This window comes from Hippoglossus hippoglossus, chromosome 8, assembly GCF_009819705.1.
Source record: "Hippoglossus hippoglossus isolate fHipHip1 chromosome 8, fHipHip1.pri, whole genome shotgun sequence".
Classification (NCBI taxonomy): Eukaryota; Metazoa; Chordata; class Actinopteri; order Pleuronectiformes; family Pleuronectidae; genus Hippoglossus; species Hippoglossus hippoglossus.
This window is the reverse complement of record NC_047158.1, coordinates 9504548-9529957: the sequence shown is the minus strand read 5'-3', so window position 1 is coordinate 9529957 and position 25410 is coordinate 9504548. Positions and strand designations below refer to the sequence as shown.

Genomic DNA, 25410 nt, shown 5'->3' with positions numbered 1-25410 from the left:
AGAACGGTGTGAGCTCACAGAAGGAGATGGAGTCCATACACCTTCAGACAGACATCAGTGAAAACCACTTGGGATGATATTTCGTTGAATTATTTAGTAAGTGCATGAATTTATTGACATTAATATCACATTTTTTTGTCCAGTCTTCGGAGTTGTAAACAAGAATAATTCCTTAAAACGTAACATTAATAAACCAATTAACACAACCAGCACCTGGATAAGCAGCAGAAAATAAATACAATGATTAAAAAATGAAAACAATGTCAATTTTCTTAAGGTCCAGGAATACATTTTTGGTCTGGATGAGATTTTCTAGCCAATTATTGCCACAAAAAAAAATGTATATGTAACATTGCTGCCTACAGAAAGCTAGATATTTTTAATACATAATATTGTTGAATATAAACTTTTATAGGACTGTTGAAAACCTGTAGATACCCTGCCAAGAGCTTTAAATCTACAGGTGTAGTTGTTTTTCCAGGAAGCTGTCACAGCATGTAGTTCATTTTCTATCCACCAGAGGGCTCCCACTTGTTCTACAGCTTTCCTGTTCTTGTGGTGTTAGGTGGGGCAGCAGAGCCTCTAGAAGCAGCTCGACGCTGACAGGAAGTGACATCTCAGCAGTGGCCGGAAGTAGTGTGAGGTCAGAGTAGCATAGCAACCGCCACTGACATATCAAGAAGAACAGGTGAGGTGGAAAAAAAAAAGGGAACCCACTCTAAGCCTGGATACTCGGTGTGAGAATGAGCCGGCTAGATTCAAGAGGAAACACTGAGAGGAGGAGGAGGGGAATCATACGACTGCACACACTTAAATCATTTATATTACAACTACAGCAAGTGTGAGTGAACATTTTGCTGAAAGCTTTTTGAATCTGTGAGTCATAAACTCAGTTCATGATCCTTTCACCTCCCGAGCCGGTGTGACAAGGGCAGCATTCAGTGTGACAACATGAAACAGGGCCACTCTGAGGAAACCGACCGACTCTATGACTACACTCAATAACCCGCCCCCCCCTTACTGCCAGGGCTGATAACAGACTGACTCACAGTGTCTCCGCTCCAGATTTACAACGCTCGATTCTGTCCCCGCTAAATGAGCCCACTGTGCCAGCGGCATTTTCAAGGAGTGTGTTCACAGACTGGACGGGATGACGGAGTGTTAGTGCAAGAACAGTGAAGCGAGTGACTGAGAGAACACAGTGGCTGTTCTGGAGTGCAATATGCTGCGTGAGAGTGTGTGAGGGAGATTCATTTGGCTTGTTTTGAGTGAGCACGTCAAACAGATAACGTGAGTAGCGGAGTTTTCAGACACAAACTCCATAAAATGTCTGGATAATGGGGTCCAGAGATTCTGAGGATCTCACATATGAAGAAGGGAGCAGGAGATGGTTTGTGTCAGACACATTCACAACAACAGGAGAATGTCCGGAGCTTTCAGGTGAAGTGTGGCCCCTGGGTAGATCATGCAGGAGGCAGGACATGATGTATATATTCGGCTTCGGATATCAAATATTTTTGTTTACGTTCTCATCACCAAAAGCTGTTGAATCTCATCGTCTTTCCAAGATGACATCATCTCCAGCGTCTTCTACGTGTACAGCACCTCTTTTCTGTCCTGAGATATTCATATTCTTCCGGTTTTGTGTCCGTCACGTTTTCAAAACATCAACAACATGCCCACTCACTCTCTGGGAATTCTCAGGACATTTTCCTGCTGTATTGAAGAGTTTTTACAAGGGGCCTGGCAGGAAAAGCAAGGAGCAACTGACTCGGACATTTGCGTTCTCACTTACAGCCCCTCCGGAGAATTTCAGTAGAATATCTGGAGTTCAGTGCATGTCTGAAAGCACGATCTACAGGAAGAGCCCAGAATGCTGCTCAAATAAACTGGAACCTGTTATTTATTTGTTGGTGTTTGACAAGAGGCCAGTGAAGGGAATGAGTGACACAACGGACATTCTGCAGAGGGTGCTGGTTGAACTGGTTTGTTTCTGCATGTCCGGGAAAGAGAGCAAAGGGGGAGGGGGACGTAACATTCATCTGAAGCGTTTCCATCATGATTGACTGTGAATGACGATGAATGATTGCAAGCAGATGTCGTGTTTATCGGGATGACTGATGCGCCCACGATGTGCCCAAATCAATCCTGCCATAACGCACTTGTTATCTTGATGTGGCTTGCCTGTGCGCACCCATAAATACATGTAATATATGTGTGTCTCTCTCCATCCTGCAGATTTCCTTGATCTCAGTCACGCAAGATCTTTCATCGCATGAACGCAGCAATTACCCATCACCCTCCACACTAATTATACCATTAGCGAGGCCGGCGCGGAGCTGGTTATGTGTAACGTTGTACGTTTCGTGTCTGAGTGAGGGAGTTTCACATCAAAATAAAAGGCCTTCGCTGCTGACTTAAGCAGTCTGGGGATGCAAGTTAAGTACTGTTTGCATTTATACATCGCTGCTCTGTATTTACAGAGAAATGGCAAATCAATAACGGGAGCTGAGGGAAAGACGAGGGGAGAGTGGAGGAGAATGGTCCATGCGCAAAGTGATTTGAGGAGAATTCATCAATATAAATGAGGAGTGATGTGAGCAGGAGGCGAATGACATTGACTGGTGTCGGTGAGTAAGTGGGAGGAAAGATACTCTGAAAAAACCCAGCCAAAAAACAATAACTTAAAAAAAATAAAGCTTGAGATTTTCATCTAGTGAATCTCTAGGGCCTGAAATGGAGGTGGTGCAGCCAGGATGTCAAAATAAAGGAAACAATCCACCCTTAAAAATTAAGAACTTTGTGGAAAAAACCGCTGGCCCCGTTTTAGTTTGAAAACTCCAGGCTGTGTTGAATGGACAGACAAAAAGAGAGATATTTGGCAATGATGACACTGTCACCCACATTCACTTCCTGATTTGGTTCTTATCAATTCACAACTCGCCAAATGATTGGGGACACCGTTGCAAACACTTCGCCCCTTCTCCACAGGTCAAAAAACCCCATTAACACCCTCTTACACCAGGCTTTTGTCTGCAATGGGAATGGATACAATCAGCATTCACTCCCGGGTCGAATGACTCGGCAGCAGACACAGGTTTTAATGCTACATTTGGTGTAAAAGAGGTATTATTGTCAGTAGCAGTTAAACCTTGTCGTCGATCCATGAAAATCATGCGTCAGTATTGATGGAGATTACTTCTGATACAGACCTAAAATACTGGTCTGGACGGAGGTCAAAGCAGTAATACAAGGAAAATGTATTTGTAAGGATGTAGTCTAAAAGTCCGCTTTAAGTTGTGATATCAGCGAGAAAGAACAGGACCCTGTTCAGTGGACTTCATATCGACCAATTATCTTCCTGAGAAAAAATCCTCAATTTATTGTTGCCAAAAGAGATTATTAGAGACTTAGAGAAATTGAATGGACAGGTGAAGTGAGGGGTGATCCTTTTAAGTGCCTGTGTTGCCGACACTTACGTTGCTGATATTCTCCTGCAATTTCTTCACTCTCTGGATCTCCGGTGTGTCTGCGACCGAGCTGAAACATTTTCCTCTATTCTTCTCAAAATCCTCCCTGTAGCGAACCTGTAGACAAAACACAATCAAGTTAGAAATGAAGAGAAGCTCAAAATACACAAAGCGAATCGCACAGCTATGAACAGTTTTCTACTCGTTTGTGTGGGTCAACAAGGAAAATCCGACAAATGCAGCTCAAGTTATTATTTATGGAAACCCTGACCTAGATCCGTTCAACATACATAAAGAGATCTTCTTGCTTAACGTGGGAATAATTTTCACTTCCTCCAAGATTAAAATATTTGTATCTATAGCATCTGTATCTGTATAGTGCACGAACATGAACTAGCAAATGGATCTCCCCCGAGTTTTAATGAGCTGAGTGCTGGCCTAATAAAATATTTTTATAGCGGGAGGAAAATGGTTTTACTGTTGACTTTATTGCAGCTTGACACCATTAGATAACTAATACGAGAACCCTGAAATGTCACCTCCAGTGAAATGAACATTCTGCTAATGTTTTTCCTTGGCAGAGGACTGGCTGAGGAGCCTATGTTTAAATTAAATTTGAAATGCTACTATTATCATTGCATTTCCATTTCACCAAGTGGATTGACAATGTTACTCACTACAAAATAGAAGTTTAATGATAATACAACAAGGAAAAAAACAAACTGATGATACTGATGAAAACCAGAAGAAAATGATCAACAATCTATATGGAAATCATAATTCCATATAGTGCTACAGGCCTGGTAGGCCCACAAGAGAACCCCCGCCAGAACCCCCAGCATGTCAAAAAATTAATTAATTAATACCAATAACAAAACAAAAAAAATCCCAAAGGAATATCAAGTGGTACATTTTCATGTTTATAATGACATCTTTAAGAGCTTCAGTGATTATAGTGGTCCAATTTACATCTTTTACACTGTTTCTAAATTTCCTCAAAACATGTTTGGCATTTTGTTGCAGGTATTTTGGTAATTATCAGTCAGGCTGATTCATCCGTTGAGCTCATGACCTTAAGCAGTGACTGTTAGGTGGGAGTGTCCAAATGTTTCTGCAATTCTGGTATTTCCCCATTTTCAGATTTTCTACAGAAAACCAGAACCAGAAATAAATCACTAATTTCCTATGTACAGACAATGACTTCAGAAAGCGTGATGTGTGTAAGCACATAATGAGGTGAGGTTGGCTATATGTATTCAAGTCTTTTGTGGTGACGATTGTTTCCTGTTTGCTGGGGGAGTGAAGGCCTTACATACAGGACGTGGCAGCAACCATATATGGTCAGACTGAGAGGTAGTGCATGGTATGACAAATTGTGTGCGTGCTTTCTAGCCCTCCCACCCTGTCCTGACCCTAAGGGCAGAAGAGGAAACGTCCAGCCCAGGAAGAGTCAGATGAATATCTGAAGCTACAAGATATCCCCCCCCCTCACTGCTGAGTTTCTGCAGGTTTCAACAAGTGAAATTCAAGACGTTTTTAGATCATATTGAATTCAATTTAGGAACCTATGTCAAGTACGACAGATACGAAGGAATATTAAAGTCATAGAGTAGAGAATAACCCTGTAAACACCACTTATATTTGTAGTCTATATTGTCCAATTTCGCGGTGGGTGTTTTTCCGGTGATTTGTAGGGAGTTGTTGACTGTTGTAGCTTTTCGTTGTAGTTATGGGCAAACTTGAGGCTACAGTGCAGGTCTTTTATTTCGTCATGAAGTGTAAGTTCAGGTTTTTATTATTGGATTGGACCAGAATGACCACGATTCCTGCCGTCTGAAGGTCACTGGTGTCTCCGGATGATGATGTTTTTAAAACATTGTTTGAGAAAGTCAGAGCAGAAAAAGTTTGCTGTTCCTCAGTGACTGGGCGCCATGATTGATCTCACGCATAACGTCTTGCAGACTTTATTTTTAACCCCAAAAACGCAGCCACGCATTCAGTTTCCCCCCCACCCCAATCGATCTCCTCCGCACACGCCATGACATTTCAACAGTGACAAATCACCTAATTCCTCCTCCCCACACCAAATCCTTATTCCCGCCTCCATGGCGACTGCGCCAATATCAACGCACTCCTCCCATGAAAGGACTCTGCCTGCACAGCCCATTACCAGCACACAAAAGCTTCATCCCTCCATCCTCTCCCACAGTGTCCACATAATGTCTGACACTGCTAAACAGAGTGCTGACCAATCCTCCTCTCGTCTTGTGATGACATGACATGGTTGTGATTCAACGATGGTGTGTGTGTGTGAGAGATATCCGCTGTCATCCATGGCATGAAGTCCACTGAGAGATAGATTGAAAACTATAGATGAGCTTCATTCCATGGGAAATTATACACGGCTCTCAAGCCTGCGTACAAAGATAAGTCATGGAGAAGATTAATGCGGCCTCGACCCATCTTTGTCCTTCATTTGCGCTCCGCTCCCATCAGTCAACGAATTATCCTCCCCCTATTTTTATTTCTCAGACCGTCTCCTTTGTCTTTTTGGATCCATGCAACAGCTTCTTCTCCTCCTCCTCCAATCATGCCTCTGCTTTCTCTTCCCACCCACACTCCCTCCTCTAGCGCTGCTGCTTTTTCATTCATTCATATTTTACTGCCTCAACTGCAACAGACGCAGACATCCCATAGAGCAGCAGCTCTTCCCCATGATAATCTTTCTCTCTGCATCTATTTGCATTCCTCTGGCTTTCCTTCCTCTGGGGATTTTACTTTTATCTCTTCCTTTTTCACCCTGAACTCCTCCCTCTCTCTCTGTGTGTTGGTGCCTTCCTGTCTCTTCCTTTTTTTCCTCACTCATGTGCGCCTCATTGCTCTCCCTCCTCCCAAATTTGCTCTCCCCAGTTTTCTCTCCGTCTCTCCATCTTGTTTCTTTCAGTTTCCCCCGCAAAGTCTTGTAATAAGGTGTGACAAACCTCTACCCTGCTACCATAGCAATAGGTTTCCCGTAGCAACGCAGCAGCAGCTGTGGCGAGGGGTTAGACGGCCACAGTTATCCGCAAACACTTTCAACTTCCTTGCAAAGTGTACAGCACAATAATACTGTGATAGCACATGATCATCACAGTGCAAGAGGCCTCTCTCATATTATCTTAACAAATACACAATAACTACATATGTACATATCATGTGTAAACTGTGTGCCATATGTTCAGTTTATATTTTCTCACATTCCTAACCCATAAAATGTTGGTGTGGATCCGGAACAGGGGGCTCATCCAGGAATTTTATTTCACTTTATTAACACTACAAGATTAGACGTTTATTGACATTTTCACAATAATTTCTGGATCTTGATGAAAAAAATCTGTCACATTTAGGTGTTCTTGATTGAATTTAAGGGGAACGTTCAGCCTTGGCTGAGGTATGCACTTGACTTAGTGTCATTCTACTTAAAGTCTCAGCACAAATAGTTTGCAGTTTTAAACTAGTTCTTCAAAAACGACTTTCTATACTTTCTTTTTTTAAAGAATATTTTATACTTTGTTGATTATTTCTTGAAACAAAACTAAAAACACAAGAGAATACCTTCCTTCAAACTTGACAGGTGACATTTTAACAGCCCCCTTTCACCATTTTATGACATTTAACAGGCAAGAATATAATCAGCAGATTAATTGATAATAAAAAATCATTAGCTACAGCCCTATAGAGAGGAACGTCTTGATCATAAATCCTTTTAGACCTACTTCCTTTAAAAGCTTTAAGTATTAGTGGAATCACAGTTTCCTGTGCACTCAGCCCACTGCTCTCACACAAACAGAGCAATGACACTACTTTTGATTCACAATCGCATTAATCCTTCCTGTCAAACAGACATCTTTTGTGTATTATAAGCTCATTTTGAGGCAACTGTTTACGATTAACCATTCGTATGATCACTATCTCTGGGTGTTTGGTAGAGAGTTGTTTGGGGGGGGGGGGCTGTTATAACACACAATCAGTGTAGAAAAACACCATCTGTCCGTCAATCCCTTCGTCATTTCCCTCCGCGTATGACCCCCACCCCCAACCCAATACTCCACAAATCCCCATCTTGTATACACACACGCACGCGCACACGCACGCACGCAGAATCATATGTAGTGTTTTGACACAGACACTTGGATGACTGATGTGCCTTCTTTAATAAGTCCCGCCCACTCCATGAATAACTCTCTCCTCTGCTACATGATGTGTAAACAGCTTTTCACCATGGATGCTCCCCTGTTCCCCATCTTGTGATTAATGAGGCTGAAAATGGCTGAAGATGACAGCAGGTTTTTTTTTTTCAACTTAAAAGTGTGCAATCATAAATGTATTACGCAGCTGTTTCTGTGGTTGTTTTAGCGATCACACAGACAGACAAGTTCCTACGCTGCAAAGAAACATAGCTCAGATATTATGGCATGAATAAGAAGTGAAACCTCACATGACAGCCGTCAAAATTGATGACACTCTGCCACTAGTTTTCCACCACATATAATAACATTTTCTACTCACTCTATCTGGGATTTGTTATTCTTCCTATAACTGCAGGAAGCCACAATGGGAAAACGTTGTTGAAAGTCTGTCGGTGAGTGTAAATCTCGCAGAATCTCTGTCGGGGCCGTCTTTATTAAGTCAACACATGGCCCAGTTCAGATGGATATTTTGGTCTGATGAGGTTTTTTTTCTTTTCTCTCAGAATATATTTGGGTCTTTATTTTAGCTTCAGCTGGAGCAGCTTTAGTGATGTTTTCTTGGGGTAACAAATCAGATCAGGATGGGAGAAAAACTGAATATTTGGGAGGATCACTTAATAACATTTTATTTGTATAGTCCATATTCACAAATCAAAATTTGTCTCAGAGGGCTTAACAAGGTGCGACATCCCCTGTCCTCAACAAGTGTAAGGAAAAACTAACAAAAAAAACCTATTAAAAGCAGAAAAAAAACATTTAAGCCTAAACTTGTTTAAAAAATGTACAGCTGCAAAAGATGCAGAGAAAGTAGAAGTGCAGTGGTAGAGGCCTCAGTAGCCCTGTGTTTGGGGTCAAAATGGTATAAAAAGCACACAATTTATGGAGCTATAATCCAGGTTGAAACCCCCATAAAAAAGGCATATGAATGACAGTCATACACATACTCAACACTGACGGAGGCTGTTGAGTGAAACAAGAAGTTTCTCTTCCAGACAGAAATTGTACTGGTTAAAGAAACACTATTAAACTACAGGTATATATAGCTCATTTTTGGGTCCTAGCATTCTGGAGGATGGAGTCTGTCAATGAACAAAAGCCAAACATAACCAGCCAATCTGATGGAACACAACCCATGCTGTGCACAGATCTACATACATTTTTCTTTTCCAACCTCATTTTGAACTGATTCAAACACAGTATATCCTCTTTCACTGGGCTTAAACTCAAGCTTTCTCCTGTGTATATTGAAACTAAAAAGCTCAATATGCTTATATTCAGTGTTAAGGACATTAGTGTTGCAATGCTTTCCTGTGTAACAATTATTGTGTTTCATCGAGTCATGTAAGGAAATGTAAAGTGTTGCGAAACTCATCCAAGTCTGTCCTATTTGAAAGCTCAATACTGCTAAACTTTCCAATATAATTTAAGGTGTACTAGTGTTTCAATTGACTGAACCACACAGGAGTGGCACACACAACCTCACAAACAAATAAATTATTTTATCTTTATAACATTTAATGCATTATGATATTCTATGGCCATGGACAATCCTGCCCTCTCTTCATGTCTCCTTGTCCATTGTGAATCAATTTCATGCTTGACTTCTCAGGTGTGTCTTCAAGTTTGAGTACGCACTTATCTTGAATGTTTAAACTAGGTCTGAATTAGGCTGATAAAGTTATCAGAAAGTTGACTTTGTGGAGGCACTTACTCCAAGATAATTTTTAGGGTGAATTCAAATAAGGTTTTTCAAATTACGCACGCATTGTTTTATTACCTCGTGTGGAACAAACTGTGTAGCTGGAATTTGGGTTCGGGTTAATATTATGTTTGGTTACTGACTTACATGGCTCTGCATCTTTGTCTGCTGTTGGAGGCGGAGGTTCTCTGGAGTGTCAGCCACAGAGGTAAAATTTGTCTTGGGGTAGTGTCTGCAAAATAAACACACAAAACAGTAAAAAATGTCAGTACACCATAAACATGCACACAAACATACAAGCAGATGCCAGCTTTTACTCAGTCTCCCACTGTGACGCTCAAGCCAAGACTCCAAGAAAAAAAACAAAAACATAACAGTGCGCAGTCTGTGGCCCCGTAGTGGGGGCATTTGTTATTCAAGGTGGTCTTGAGGTTGAGTTAGAAGCCCCTGTAGACAAAAGGCATGTCAGTACAACACACAATGCTCTGTCAGTGGGAGCCAAGGTAGTCAGAAAGAAACGAGGAAGTGCAGGCAGGGGCTGTGTGTGGGGGAAGAGAGCCTGAAGGTTTCAGAGTTTTGGCGGAGAGCCATAGCAGGTGTGGAAAAAATATTAATGTTAAAAAGCTTACAAAGCACAGGCACACACAAATGTGTGCAAACACTCACGGGCACGTCCCTATAAGGGACAACAGGAAGAGAAACTGCATGCAACAGACACAACAGGGTCAAAGAGACAGTGGGCGAGTGTGAATGATGTCATGGGCATCCCCCTTAAGCACAGCATGAAGGCAAGTCTCTTTTCTGAATGGATTCTGGGAAATTTCTTGACAGTCGCGGACCAATAACCACCCGACCTCCCACTGCTCTGTCTGAAACAAACAGCAAACATAAATGTACTCAAGTAAGCTGAAATGTACATCTTCCACGCAGACACGCAGGCATGCAGCACACAGTCAGAGCATCATTCCAAAAGCCAGTGCAAAGCCTAAGGCAGTGTTTTTATTCACTGGAGGCTTCTGTGCACAAGAGGCCGTGAGGTCCACAAATAATGGTGCCTGCCAGTTCAGTGTGGTTCTTAAGGCAGCAAAAACACATGGCTCAAATCCAGCGGGAGAGGAAGAGCCCTCACAGTTTATCTAATAAGGACTGCAATTCCCAGCATGCTTCAGGGCACTGGGTGACCTCAAAAATCTTCAACCACTATCCGTGCCTCTGGGTAACCCATTTAGGCAATGTGTTTACTGTTTCCTTGACAACATAGGAAACAAACTGTATCAGCATTCCTCCTGCTGTTATTATGGGATGTAAAAAAAAATTACAAAAGGATTGTGGTTGGCGTATTTTACAAAGCTATAAAAAGAGATGTGAGTCACAAGAAACCCCAATGATAATGTGAAAGAAAGGGAAGCGGAACATCAATGCAATTACATCGGAACAAGAGCAGAAGTTGGTGTGATGCATAAGAAACTCAAGCACTTGAATCCTGCTAGCATCCACCCAAAAACATGCAGGTCTGTGCACACTTTGTTTTCACAACTGTTAGCACTTTTCCTGAAAGGGCAACATTCAGATGTGGTTGTTATCTACGTTAGCAGTCAAGCATGCTAATTAAACTGCAATGCAAAATAATTAAAATTGTGCTACTCTTTCATCGTTGTAAGTTATCTAACCATCTAACTTTCATTTTATACAAGCACACCTACCGCTTCAGATTGAAAAGATCCGTAGTTACCTGTTACATCTTAAACAAAGGAACGTCTACATTAATCTCAATTAAAAGATTCGGCATGCGCTTATGCAGTTTGACGAGGGACAAGATTTGGGGCTGGAAGCCTTCTGGTTTCTAGTTTGACCGGTCACATTTGAAAAGTCTTTGGTTGCATGCAGGTTAACAGTCTGTGTGGAGAGCAGAACACAATGCACAAAATCCGCTTTGAATTTATCTGCATTCATGTAGAGATAGCTGTTAATTGAGATTTGCCAAAATGTCATCTGGACCTAAAAACCCTACAAAAAGTACAAATTTTTGTGTTGTGCGTGGAAAAATGTTTGACTTGGGTGAACTTTACCGACTGTAAACAGTGTATGGTGAACAGAAGACGGCATCTTTGCCCAGATATCAGCTGTCTACACCAGAAGACTCAAAATATTGGCTGTTGCCCTCAGAGGCTAATTTGTCATCAGCTGATAGCTACCGGGCTCAGAGATTATAAATACATTAAAAGACACAATCTTTATTTTTCTAATTCTGTGCAGGGCAATCTCAAGTTATCTATCTCCATTGATCAATGATGTCAACCCAGTCTCAGCTTAACGGAAATATTGAGGATCCATCCTTTATAGTATTAACGTTAATTGCTGATTTACTGGACAAGTATGCATACGTATGATATGGTTTATTTTTTTATATATCATTTAGTTGCATCTGATGTCCTGAATATCTGTATCAAGATGATCTCAACATAAAGAATAAAATCAATTTCTACTTGCCATATGTGTTGTACTTTTTGAGCACTCATATTCACTGGCACCGTATCTCCTATTTCTTGACAAATTTATCCTGATCCAGAGACGGACACTAGTAATATGTGTTCATTTTTCTCTGGAGTTGGGTGTGTCTGCTCTGTGGTGAAACACACTTCCTGTCACTGAGCAACACTGTGCTCCTGCTTGTCTGAAGCAGAGGATGTGTGTGTGACACACACACACACACACACACGCGCGCGCACGCACGCACACGCACACGCGCGCTGTCATCGTCAATGTGGCTTTAGAAACTGCCCTCGCACTTAAGGATTGCTAAACAAACATACAACAGTGTTGTAGATGAGCTTTGTGACTCAGTGAGGTCTTGTTATGTGTGTGTAACCATGCTTGTGTTTTAATGCGTCTCTGAGACTATGGATGAGTCACAAGAAGGCTCAACTATCTGTCAGGTTGTATAACAAGGTAATGAGTCGCAGACAAGAGTGGGTGACACATGCACAAACTCAGTTAGCCCTGTGAACGCAAAAAAAAGGGTGTGATCAAAATGGAGGGGAGGCGCAGCTGGGGTGTAGGGGTGAGGGGGGCCACGCATGTGTAATCAAATTCAAAACACACGCACACAAAACCCGCCTACTGTGCATGAGGAGAGGCCTGTTTGCTTTGTGGGATCAGGAGATGTTGTGGCCGGCTTGACCCTGTAAGACCTGGAAAGGTTGTAATGCATCATTCAGATTAAACATATACATATCAATCAACTCAGCAAGGTAAATGACTGACAAAAGAAAATCTGAACAGAGACACACACATGGAGGAAGGATTAAAGAAAGACACATAGTGAAACCAAAAGCAGAGATCCCTGCTTTACATGGCAGGAAGAAATCTACAATACAGTAAATCTCATGTATCAGAATTCATCTGATATTTTCCTGACTAGGCGTCTCTGCTGGTCACCTTCCAAAGAGAAAGAGCCCTTCCCCGATTAAAACAAAATAAAAGTACAACAAGCATTGTCACGCCGCTTGATTGGTTTATGATTAACAACTTGTTAACAAATTACGTCGTCCGTGATTAAAGCTGGTCTTACACTGCAGGAAACGGTCAGCCATTAAAATAAACGATAAAACTAAATCAAGACATTTGTGACAAGTTTTAATAACACCACATTGATGTCCAGATTAATATCAGTCATTAAGGCAGTGTCCCACCATTGTCTCCAAGGGGAAATGAAGAATTTTACCGTCTACCTATCTGCCCTCCTAAATCTCCCACAATCCCGTTCTGTGACTCTAGTATCTAATCAGGGACAGGATTCTCTAGGAGGAGGTGGGTGGGAATACAGTGAAAACAAACAAGACCTATATCAATTTAGAAGGCCAAATATAGAGGAGTAATGATAAAGTAGTTATCCCACAGAATAACAACAGAGAACGTAGCCATCTTCATAGCATTCCTTTCCTAAAGTGGGAGGCTCTTCCCCTGTTATTGTTTACTTGAGCATGGCTTGTTTTAAACAAACGGAAAGAGGCATAATAAACAGGCTCTGAAGGGCCTTGCTCCTGTTCGGCGCACCGAGCGGAGGGAACATCTGAAGCAGGGACAGGAAAAGAAGAAGCTGCTTTAGTCTGTGGAAATAAATGTGATAGTAGGATGACGCTGTAGACGGTTAATGCTTTGATGCAGACATGAAAGATAGCAAGTAGGGACAAGGTCACAATGAGACGTTAAACCAGAAAGGAAAAGCAGGTAGGAAAAGCAAAGGTTGTAAGTAATGCATAACATTATCTTTGGTTTAGGTTATGGACTGTATGTAAAGATAAACCTGCCGACTACATGTTATCAGATGGGACAACAATATTATTACATAAATAGCTGAACAATGCATACAGCTCTCTCTGTGTTTGTTGCCACTCTTTCCTGCTGCTTCTACCCTAACTGACTCTACCACAGCAGCATGTTGGCTGTTGTCTTCCTCCTCTTCTCCTGTATCTCTCTCTTCATTAGCTACAGCTATCTTTTCCTGACCCTCTCTTGCTGCTCCAGCTGCCACAGCAGCACTGGTTTAAGTCTGGAAATATTCAAAATAGCTTTCCAATGTGTGTTTTCTTAAGACTCTAGGTTTTCTCTTTTAATACTTCTCCTCTAGACTGTCTTTGAGACTAAAAATATCATTCAATATTCATGTGGATTGAGGCAGCAAACATTCAACATCAGAGTTAAAGAATTAACATTAATGTTATTCACTTGCACAAGCAGTCGATATCGACTCAGAGCAGTGTCACCCATCTTCTGTCTGGGGAAACACCACAACCAATTGTATCTTTACACCAGACAGCAGCCAGGCAAAAATGTAATTTGGATGCACATATCGGGCAAGAATACAGCCCAGCCAATTTATTGTTTGGTCGACAAAAAATGACCGATATGAGCCTTTCATAGACATAATTTGTTTCCCCTTTTCCTTTTAAAAGAGTTTGTTTGTCAGTTTTTTTTCCTTAGTCATGTTATTTACTCCAATTTCGAAACAAATTTCTCTTTATCATAAAAATGCCAAATGCAAAACAGCTGACCACAAGCTAGCCTACAACCACAGAGTTTCCACTAGGGTAGAAAACGACAATGCTAAGCATGACGTGGCTTGATTTATTTCTCTGGCAGTAAAATGCCATTTCAGAGGCAGAAAAAATGCAAAAGAGCTTGTCAGAACATGAAGCAACGCCTTCTCTCTTCTCTCTCTTCACACACACACACACACACACACACACACACACACACACACACACACACACACACACACACACACACACACACACACACACACACACACACACACACACACACACACACACACACACACACACACACACACACACACACACACACACAGAGAGAGAGAGAGAGAGAGAAGAAAATCATTATAAGTAATGGGAGAGGAGGATTCCATGGACTCCTGATGAGCCTTTAGTGTGTGAGAATGTGCTGGAGCGAGAGTGGACATGCTAGTTTTCAGAGTGTCCGCCTGTGTCACTGTAGAGGAACTTTAGGAATTTCCTTTGTTGATACCCCCCCTTTCCCTCCCGAGGAGGAGGCATAGAGGCACTTTCCCACACCACATATATGGGCCTTTTCTCTGAGGGGGGAGCTGGAATAGTCACAGATAAACAGCAGAGGAGGGAGAGAGGGGCCGTAGTTGGGTTGCAACATGCACATACACACACATTTAGAGAGTCCAATTTCAGTTTGTTGACAGATTAAACACTGCACTCAGTGTCTTTGAGATGATGGCTGAACCAGTATGAAACATTAAATGATGAGTTATGAAACAACTTACGCATTGCAGTATGGCTTCTTATCGAAGCCTTTGTAATTCTTCATGTTTAGAGTCATTTTGCAGGTCTCGCAGCTGAAGCATCCTTTATGCCAGTACTGTTGAAAACACAAAGACAGAAAGCACAATGAGTGGTGAGATCAGGAGACATTTGTTTCACCTTATCTCCACAAAACCTTACAAACACAAACACAGGAAAGCTAATTGTGAAAAAGTGAGGCCAGGACTCATTTCTAATCCCTCTGGGTTTCACAGGGACAGAAGCTGCAGACAGAAAGAATAGTGACCGTTAAAAAGAGTGTGTGAAAAACATGAAGCAATGTGGAAACACAGAAGTTTGTGTATGTTTGCATTAGACAGTTACACAAACCAACTTCCCCTTTTACTCAAAGTTTTGTTTTTACAAGTGGATGGTGTGAACGTTATGGTCGAACTGTTAAATTTGTGATTGATGAGCATGTATCTGCATTTTGCAGTGTAATCGGGTTTGTGTCAATTTTTACACCCTCGTTATTTGACCGCTAGCAAATCCACCTCTTGATACCCCTTCTGTCATCTCTGCAGGCCTTCATGTTCTCTACCTCGTCTATCCATCTTCTAAGAGGCTGTGCCTCTATCTTTCTCACAACCCTTCCTCCTACCCACCCTCTTGCCTCTTTTCCTTTTCTCTCCTGGCACTCGGCTGATCTGCGGCCTGAGGGTTCAAAGACGGATTGAGGGAGGGAGGATTGGTGAAAAACTGGAAGGAGGGAGGGAGGAGACATGAAAGGAAGGAGCTAGAGAGCAAGAGGAAGGGAGGCAATGCAGGCAGGGGAGGGGTGGGCAAGAGAGAGAAAACACCAGAATGTGAAGCAATGATCTGGCTGCTCCTGCCATCATCAAGGGAAGGGAGGGAGGAGTGCAAAGACATGGAGAGGGAGAGAAAAAAATAGGAGGGAAAGAAAGAGGGAGTCCTTGTTAACATGGCCTCAGGGTGCTCTGACATCCCTCATTCTTTCACCCACTCTTTATCACTTTCTATACCAATTGCCCACACACAAAACACTAATCTTCTAAACAAACGACACGGAACAGATGATTCAAAACAGAGGATAAAACATTAAAGTATAACATCACTTTAGCAATAAAAACGTGCAGGATGCAAGTTTGATTTCACACAGGCTTCTCAGGATAAGAAGCCTGTAATCATAACAAATCTATAATAAATAATCTATAATTTTCTTATGTGTACAGGCCAGCACTGATTCACAGCTGGCTATATAACACTGAGGTTTGTGGAAGCTACAGATCGATAGAAGATGCCATCATGGCAGTGCTGTGTTTGGAAACATGACTAAACACACAGCACAATGAGCATTTCACGTCAGACTTCGCAGATTCCATTACTGAATGGCCAGAAATGTGGCTTCAGGCTGGTCTTAAGAACAGTTTTGTCTGCTCTGTCTGGATGTAATGGACCACACAGAGTGGTATGCTCTGAAAACAGACGAGTGTGTGTGTGTGTGTGTGTGTGTGTGTGTGTGTGTGTGTGTGTGTGTGTGTCATGGGTGATTGTAGCTGTCGGCCAACAATATTGTACTAAGGTATACAAAAAAGAAGAAAAAAGAGCAGGCTCACATTGAAAACCGAGGCCAAGCTCTGAACTGTGATCCGGAGCCAAACACACTGGGCCAAGCCTTCGAATGCAAACTCCTTATCCCACTACAGCCCAATCGAGGCCGGAGGGAGTTGCAGATGGACACTTTGTGTTACTCTTTCCATTGCTCTCCCTCTCCATTGTTCTGGCTTGCACTGCAATAGCAAATCCCTCTACAAACAACAGCATACAGCAGGCAGATTCCATTTCCTGTAGCTTCAGCTGACTTGCAGCTGTGGTGGCTGACATCTTTTCAGGCATACTGTCTGTCCGTTACACTCTCTCCCCAGTTTGTCCAGATCTGTAATGATGGCAAAACTGTGTAATACCATAGTCTGTATATAAAGACAGATTATGTGTCTACAATTGCTGAAGCTAACAAAGCTAATGTAGCTAAAACAAATTGGGTGCTGACATCTTGCAGTTTTGATGTCAATTGGAGTCAAAGTCTACGCAGTAGTTATCAAGGTGTGGAGTCGAGATAACGAGGTCCTGTATCACAAATACATACATTCTCGACCAATGACATTCTACCTTGTTTATGTATCAAATACCTAATCAGAACTAAACATCGGAAAAACTGACACTGGAACATACATCAGTGTGACAAGAACTACCCAAACTGACAGAAACCATCTTTGAGAAAAATAATTTAATGTTTTGTCCATGTTCTATCTGCTAACATGAAGGATGCAGGTGTTTACGGCCTATACTGCAGGCAGCCAACAGGGGGCAATCAAGAAGATTTGGCTTCACTTTTAGCTTTCTCTTTATATACAGTCTAGGTGTAACGCTTATACAGAGAAGTAAATGGAAAAACTTTGTGCAGAAAGATGAGACATCAGCCGAGTATGGACTTTGATACTACCGTTGTTTCCCAGAATAAATATTGACCTGTGATTTGTTCCAGAGACCAAGTGCCAGCTGAACTCCACTGTTTAGCAAACTGTTCCGAAGCCTCGACCAACCCGCTAACCCACATTCCATCAGGACAGCCCTTGCCATCCTTCCACCTCCTTGTGGATAGCACAACTCTCTCAGGTGATCTTGCTCAAACCCTTAGATTAACAAATACCCAGCAGACAGCTCTAAGGACACACTGGGAAATGATTGCTCAGGCCTCAATTGGAGGTAGGCAGGGCTGCATTTGTCCACATTTGCACCATACCCTGAATATCAAAAGTTGAATACATCCCTCACACCTATAAAAGGGAACACCTGATAAAGATGATTCAATGTTATTTTAGGCACTGCAGGCAGATTATCTGGCTGACTGGCTTTTTATTAAGCTCATCAGTGGTTGCAGTTTCCCTCAGATAAAATCAAAAACGTGCACATGGAGGTGAAATATAATCACAAGTGGTCACTCGAGACACATATTCTAGTGTCTGGTATGAATCACCACCCATTTCAGTTAAACCTATACACAATCTGAATGAACGTTATCAGGTAGGAATAGATTTAGTCTGGGTCTGGTATGAGGTCTAGGATAAGATGTCAAATGGAAGGGACAAACAAAGATGTGGGTGTGAGAAAGAGCCCAAATGTGCGTTAGAGAGGCTATCCAGCACTTAACCTAGTCCTGCTCTAGGAAAACCTGGCCCTTGGGTACCGAGGCGGGATCTGGCAGTCGGCTGGAAAATGAGGACACTGCAGAGACAGAGCCCTAGAAATAAAACACTCGTGAAAAAAAACCCGGCACTGTCTCCCTGCATCAGCGCAGCTCAAAGGCACATGTGTACGCGTGTATACATGTGTGTATTACTGTATGTAGGTTATATGTCTGTGTGTGTTATGCATGCATTTCAGATGCAATCCAAGGAGCCAATCAAGAGCAAAAATGCTCAGTCAGCCTCACTGCTCCCTCTCGGTGAGAACCAGATACAAGTTGGCCTGGACAAAAACCCTGCAGCTATAGGAAAGCCACAATTTCAGACAACATGTTTGCACAAACAGAGGGATGTTTGGTGATAGTCTGACCAAGACTGTGCTCTCACTTACTACAGACTGATAGGAATCAATAAAGTGTCCAACTTAAATCTTTAAAAGCTCCAGGCCTTTTGTGTCAACAACTTCTTAAGTCAGCATTAGTTTGTGATATAAACAGGGCACATTACTCACTCCCTTGTTGTGGTCAAACAACAAAAGCAAAACATTTACAAAATGACAGCTGCCATTTGACTTTTACTGATAGAAAAAAAAGATATTTCCAATTTCAATTAATTGATTAGTCGCTTGTTTTTTTTTTGTGTTTCCTGCTTTTAATTAAAAGAAAGTACTTTCAAAGATAAATCGATTTTCATAATAGCTACCATCCACTATTCGACTAATAGTTGCAGTGGTAGTTGGATACTTTGGTTTTCAGACATGACCTGCGGGTAAAATCCAGAGAATTGGCTACGGAGTTTGCCCGCAGTTTGCCTTCCCTACGTTCCCAACGCAGTGGGAGGTTCTCTGCCCAGACAAGTTCAAAACAGCAACAAATCCTCCGCATTATTCAGGCAAGCGGGGGAGCAGTCAGGTGCAGCAGACAGAGACAGGAAGTGATGTGTTAACTCCGTTGCATATATCACGTGATTTTCTTGACAACACACAGACAACGGTGTTTGCTTTTATCACCACAAACTCTCTTGACACATTTGCCGTTTTTTTAATTTTTGCACCTGTGTCGTGTTAGAAGCGTCATCAACCCCCCACTTGCTCGCGGTGAATCTAGCGGGGCTCCCCTGCTGTGTTCACAAATCAACTTCTCCTGGATTTCTACGGACATTATACTACGAGGCCAGGAGGATAAAATCTGCTGGAACTGCGGAGCGTCTCACTCAGACATTTGCGTTCACACATGCATCTCCTCCAAAGAAAATACTGAGGAACTGTGGAGTTAAGTGCATGTCTAAAAGCATTTTAAGTAGCTTATAGAACAGACAGATTTTCAAAATCTTGGCTGGTGTTATTTTCTTGACCAGTTAATTGAGAATTTCTGACTAAATCATGCCATTTATAGATTTAAAAAAAAGGGTATCTACACAATCAATAACCCGCGTTGAATGGATTTGAATGCTCCAGTCCTCTGGTGATCACCACATTAAGCCACAGAGGAATTTAGTGCCTTATAGCACTGAAGGACATCCCTTGGGTCCCTGTTGAAATGTCTGATATCTCTCGGTCAAATCGGTAGCAATTAACTTCAGTCTAAACCACTTTGTTTTCTACGTTAGAGGCTGATTAGGGCCACAGTTTGAAATATGCAGTGATGGCTCTTTGATTGAGATATTAATTGAAACCAATAGTGGTTAAATAAAACAAAAACACCACTAGAGACTCACGCACACAGAGTGGGCCATTACAGCCACGTGGTCTGTGCATGTTTGAAAGACTATTCTTGAGTAAGATAAAATGCCTAAAGACAAAGCACAACATCTGGCTAGTGCTAATAGAGGAAACTCTTCAGCCATCAAAGCATGTTGGTTAATTATAAGCCTACCTGTTGCCATTCATTTCTACCAAAGCCAGGGGCAGGAAGACATACTATGCCTAAGTAGAGTATGCACTCAACACACTTTCTGAACCACTCCAGCCTGTGATGTGCACTTTGTAGCACGCATACACACACACACACACGCATAAGTACAGGTGAAATGTCAAAACCCTTCTGCATTTTCATAAGTCAACATATAAATAGACTTTACAAAACATCCAATCATTTTACAATTATAGGGACTAAGACAATCTCTCCGACATCCTTTCTATAACTCTATTTAAGGCAGTGACACAAAGAGTCCAGATTTTTTGTTTGGGGGGGTAAATGTACTAATATATTGGGGGAAAAAACAGAAGATGTGCTCTAGTTCCTTTTTCTGATTAAAACATGAACAAAGGAGAAGTACCTGGCTGCACACTGTGCTGATTTTGATGGTAATTGTGCGTTTGTGACTGTGAGTCATCAAAGCAAGGTGGTGGCTGGACAGATTCCTCACCTCTTGTGGCATTTGGACAACATGAATCAGCACCCAGAATAATCTGGCTAAATATAGAGACGCTGGTAGACAAATTCCTCTAAAACTGGGGTTAGTGATAAAGTGTTTGCAGGCAAATGTTCCCCATTTAAATAAGAATGCCTGCACAAAACTGTTTAGTGCTTAAATAATTACAACAAATGCATGAAGCCAAAAGCTTTGGTGATTTAAAATAAGACCATTTTTAACTTAATTTCACAACTGTATACTTATAACATGGGGCTGCATGTTTTAAGCTCCTTCATACAGTTGAGATTGTACAGAGCGGCACCACTTTAAAGGTCTGACCTTTAACCCCCTTTTCCAGCAATTTCCTGGGATTGAAAAGCAGCAGCACAATCGGGGCTCACATCTTAACCAGAAATCCCACATTGAAACCAAATAATACATCGACAAAGTCTGCTAGCTGAGTAATAAAAATGTATGGGCGGAAAAGTACACACACGCAGTATGTATCATATAACTCAGTGTGAGGCAAATGGTGTATGAAATCTGATTGCTACACTCACTTGTGTTAATGGCAACTGTGTCAGAACATTTGGGGTCATGTAAACCAAGATGTGCTTCCACTGCTACCAACCCAACTACATCTCTACAACACATCTTTCAAAGTAAAGAAGGAATCTGTTAATCATATAGTCAAACTCCCTCCTGTAGTGGATCATTCTTATAGTATAACATCACGGAACAAAAGCAAAGCAGCAGAATAACTGAAACATGGGTTTGTTTCTTGTCTGTTAGCAATGTAAAAGCTTCGATTTTTTTCTACCCATAATTTTTTGACTTTCCACACTACCAATAGGCTGTTTAGTTTAGAATGAAGGCCAGGACTTATCTATCCCCGTTTTCAGACATGAACACTGGAAGATTTCCGAAAAAATTTAGTCTGGAGTGTGCCTTTCACATGTGAAGAACGCAGCAGCAGATTGTCCAGGTCCACCAATAGAAAAAATGTCCGGAACATTCAGATGAGAGGTGGCGCCTGCGTAGACTCTTGTAGTCTTTTCAAGTGCCGTCTGTGTGTATAGTGCACCTCTTTTTCATCCTGACATATTTGTATTGTTTTCTTTTTCCGGTTCTGCGTTCGTCATCAACACACCCACTCGCTCAATGAGATTTTCCCATTTCCTGGACATTTTACTAGGGAACTAGCAGAGAAAGACCCAGAAGATGTCCGGAGCAACTGAATGGCATTTGCATTCTCATATACCTCTGGAAAGATTTTAGGAAAATGTCCAGACTTTAGTGCATGTCTGAAAGCAGCAGCTTATGAGACCGGGTGCCAAGTGGGAGACTGTTTCATAAAAGCTATGATCTGAAACAAGCAAAATTAGGTCTTGCCTCAGAGAGAGAAAGAGAAATAAATCCAATACTGTTGGTAAAAAAATTCAAAATATTTAGACGTTGCTAACAAATTCAAGAGCCAAAAGACATCTTCAAGAGCCAGCGGCAATATTAGTACTTCACATACTTATTAAATGGATAAGCTGTCCTAACATGTCAGTTTCTCACATTATTTATAGACCTTTCATGAACTACATTCACTGATACAGTCACTGATTTACAACCCAGGAACCACTTTGTAATCTATGACATAATGGTACATATTTCACAATAAAATTATAATTAATCATATGCCGTGATGTAGGAGGACTGCATCTCTTTACCTGCAGAAAGAAACCAGCCCTGTAATGCAGACATGTTACGTGCAGACAGCCCATAGTTATAGTAAGTAGAGAGACTCTCCAGCAGACACAAGTGTTTGAGTGAGAGATGAGTTTTACGCCTAACCACTTTACACAATCTCTCAATTTATCTCGGAAATACACACTTCCTGAGTGCAAAAAAAGGTTATTAATCTTAAAGTGACACACATACAAATCCTTTCACTCCTCCAGACATGACGCATTAACCCAAATGTGACAGCTTTTGCTGGTAAAGTTTGAAATTTAGGCACTGGAGAATTAAAATGGTGTAGGCTTTGTTCCTACTTCCTTGTTACAAGGTTTATTGGCTGCAGTTCAACAGTAGTGCTCAACTCAAGTCACAAAAAGCTACTGTGACATATACGAGCCTTTTACTAGAGGCAAATATGCAGCATCTAACTCCTTACCATCAACAAGCATTTATGTATTGAGGGGGAAGCCAAATAACAAGGCAAAACCTTCATCGACAACAGCCTCAACCTGAATTCACTTCCTGTCTTTGCATGTGCTCGGCTGCTCGCTCTGGGCCCAGCCCTGCTATTAAAGAATGAAGCTGACAGACCAACAAGCCTCTGTGGCTCAGCCTCGCCACAGAGGTATATTATAGAAGAGGACTGTCAGGTAAAAGCTGTTCATGTGAGGCTGAGAATACCAATTCAGAAGCTACGCACAACCCTCAAGTCTCCTGCCTTCACCTGAGCTAGCCTAGCACATGGGAAAATCCCCGGCAAATGTGGCCTCGTCTGCGTTGAACAAATGAGAATGGCAGTGCGAGTGTGCTTCGGAGAAGGAAAAGGGGAGGTTGTTTTGGCGTGTCTGAAGGGGTGAGCGCTGATGCGGAAAGACAGCAAAGACAGACACCAGGCTACTCTCCTGAGCGTGGTTCAGAGTAGGGAGACAGCACAGTGGGCCTCTGACAGAGCACGTTTTATGGGAGTGTCTGTCTGCTGGAATGCACTCTGCCACAGGCCACATTCCCCCAGCACATTCAGGGTGTACTTGTGGCAATTTGGTTCTCATCATCGATACCAGCCTTTCGAACGGGCTAACATGACGTGTAACGTTAGTGGAATGCTTGTGCACGAAAGGAGGGTCTCGGAGATAAATCAATTCCAGCCTGGAGCAGTTTGGGGAAAACATTAGTCATGGTGCATTCAAGAACACATCACTGCAGAGGACCAGTAATGCATCCAATCAAGAGCTGATGTTACTTTAGATAATGTGCTTTGTGCGCTCTTTCTCCACCTTCTCCTGTCTGTCAACCCAAGCAGATAAGTACGTCTCAACAGGGATTGATTTTCTACAGCCATTCAGACGTCCATTAGACAAATTATCTACTTGCCCCAAGCCACACTTTAGTAAAACTGTGTAAACATGCCTGTTCATAACCTGGCAGAGAAGCCTCCACCCACCTCGTAAATTAACCATGTTGCATTTTGCTTCTTTATCTTGTTGCAAAAATAAAATGCAATCAAATTGCAGCAGCATGAAATCAATGCAATATGGTCACCTTCCACTCCCTCAAAGCTGAAGGTGTCACAGGAACTGCAATCTGAGCTCAAACTGACGTTCCCATGAACGATGGTGGGACTGTGGGTAAAACTGATGAGATTAGCACCTCGGCTGAGATTAGTCCACCACGTTTGACTGGCAAACTGATCATCCCTGACATGGATTAGCCAGCGAATTGGACACAGACATCAGTCCACGCTGCTTTTAACAGCGGTGGACAGGAAGAGCTTTGTTCTGGGACTGTGGCGTTTCCTCAAAGGGCTTGGTTTCGTACACTATTTGTGGGGTCAATCATTTCATTGCGTATTTCTTTATGCGGAAGGTGTGAGACGCTCTCTGTCCGTTTTCTTGAAGGCAGCGGTGCCAGCCAGGCCCAGACCTGCCCCGGCTGTCTGGAAGCCCCGAGAGGCGCTAGTTTGGACGAAAACTGCCTTTAGCCCCCGTCTTGATAAGATAAAAGGATATATGTCAAATAAAGAGTGTTTATAGTAGTATAACCACAGTAAAGGGTGCGTGTTCGATTCGGCTCCACGTTGTTTCCCCACCGCCTCCCAGACGTTAGCTAGCCGTTAGCTGGTTTGGCTAGCGACATACCTGTCCTCTGGTGGGGGGTGTTCAATTCATTCACAAAAAAATACGTGCCATTAAATGCGAGCAGGGATAAGCTCAGTCGGGGCTCCGTGAGGAGGGGGGGGTCACACTCTGTGTTCGTTTTTAAAAGAAGAAGAATCGAAAGTAATGAACGTGCTCGTACCTTGTCCAGACAGTTCACTTTTTCCGTGGGGTAAACGACTCGGTTACATCTGCCACACAGCGGATTCATGTTGGAGGAATGCTCTTCGCAGCGAGTTAGCACGGAAACCGCCGAGGATGCCGGGTGGTGGCTGTCTGCCGTCGGGTATTCAAGTCCAGGGATGCGAGCTGGCCGCGGTGTTCTCGGTTGTGACGGGCGGCGGGACCGGGGGGGTTCGTACGAATCAAATCCAGGAGGCTGTTGTTGTCGTTGTAGCCGCACAGCTGGCTGTCAGTCCACTAACCAGACACGGAAAGCGCGCTCCCGACACCTCCCCCCTCCTCCTCCTTCTTCTGCTGCCTCGCTCTTCCCCATGCGCGTGTCCGAGCAGAAAGGGACGAACCAGTGAGGGAGGTTTTCAAATGTTTTCACACACGAGAGCAACATGTCGGGAAATCGTCGTTTGACGTGATACTGTGGAAACCTCCGCGTGATGCGCGCGTTCGCAGGAAAACGAAGCCCGCACACTCTGGGTTATGAAAATCCAGGTCAGGCCTCATTCGTGCACGGTGTGCGTCCTCGCCCCATCTGCGCCCA

At 42.6% G+C, this 25410-nt stretch overlaps 1 protein-coding gene and 1 long non-coding RNA gene across 3 annotated transcripts in view; one reads left to right on the top strand and one right to left on the bottom strand.

Annotated features, from left to right (window-relative positions):
* lasp1 (LIM and SH3 protein 1) overlaps window positions 1–25346 on the bottom strand; it is a 30338-nt gene extending 4992 nt beyond the window's left edge. The window contains exons 1-4 of one of the 2 annotated variants that reach the window (XM_034594596.1): window positions 24835–25346; window positions 15214–15308; window positions 9546–9630; window positions 3480–3587 (exon numbers count right to left, since the gene is read on the bottom strand). In XM_034594596.1, the coding sequence (XP_034450487.1) occupies window positions 3480–3587; window positions 9546–9630; window positions 15214–15308; window positions 24835–24903 (357 nt within the window). In that variant the 5' untranslated portion in view covers window positions 24904–25346. The remainder of the gene's footprint in view (window positions 1–3479; window positions 3588–9545; window positions 9631–15213; window positions 15309–24834) is intronic. The other variant, XM_034594597.1, reaches the window with a different exon arrangement.
* Window positions 66–2790, top strand: LOC117767058. The gene is made up of 3 exons (XR_004614821.1): window positions 66–688; window positions 2239–2357; window positions 2484–2790. It is a non-coding gene; the product is annotated as an uncharacterized LOC117767058 (long non-coding RNA).
* Window positions 25347–25410: the final 64 nt, after the last annotated feature.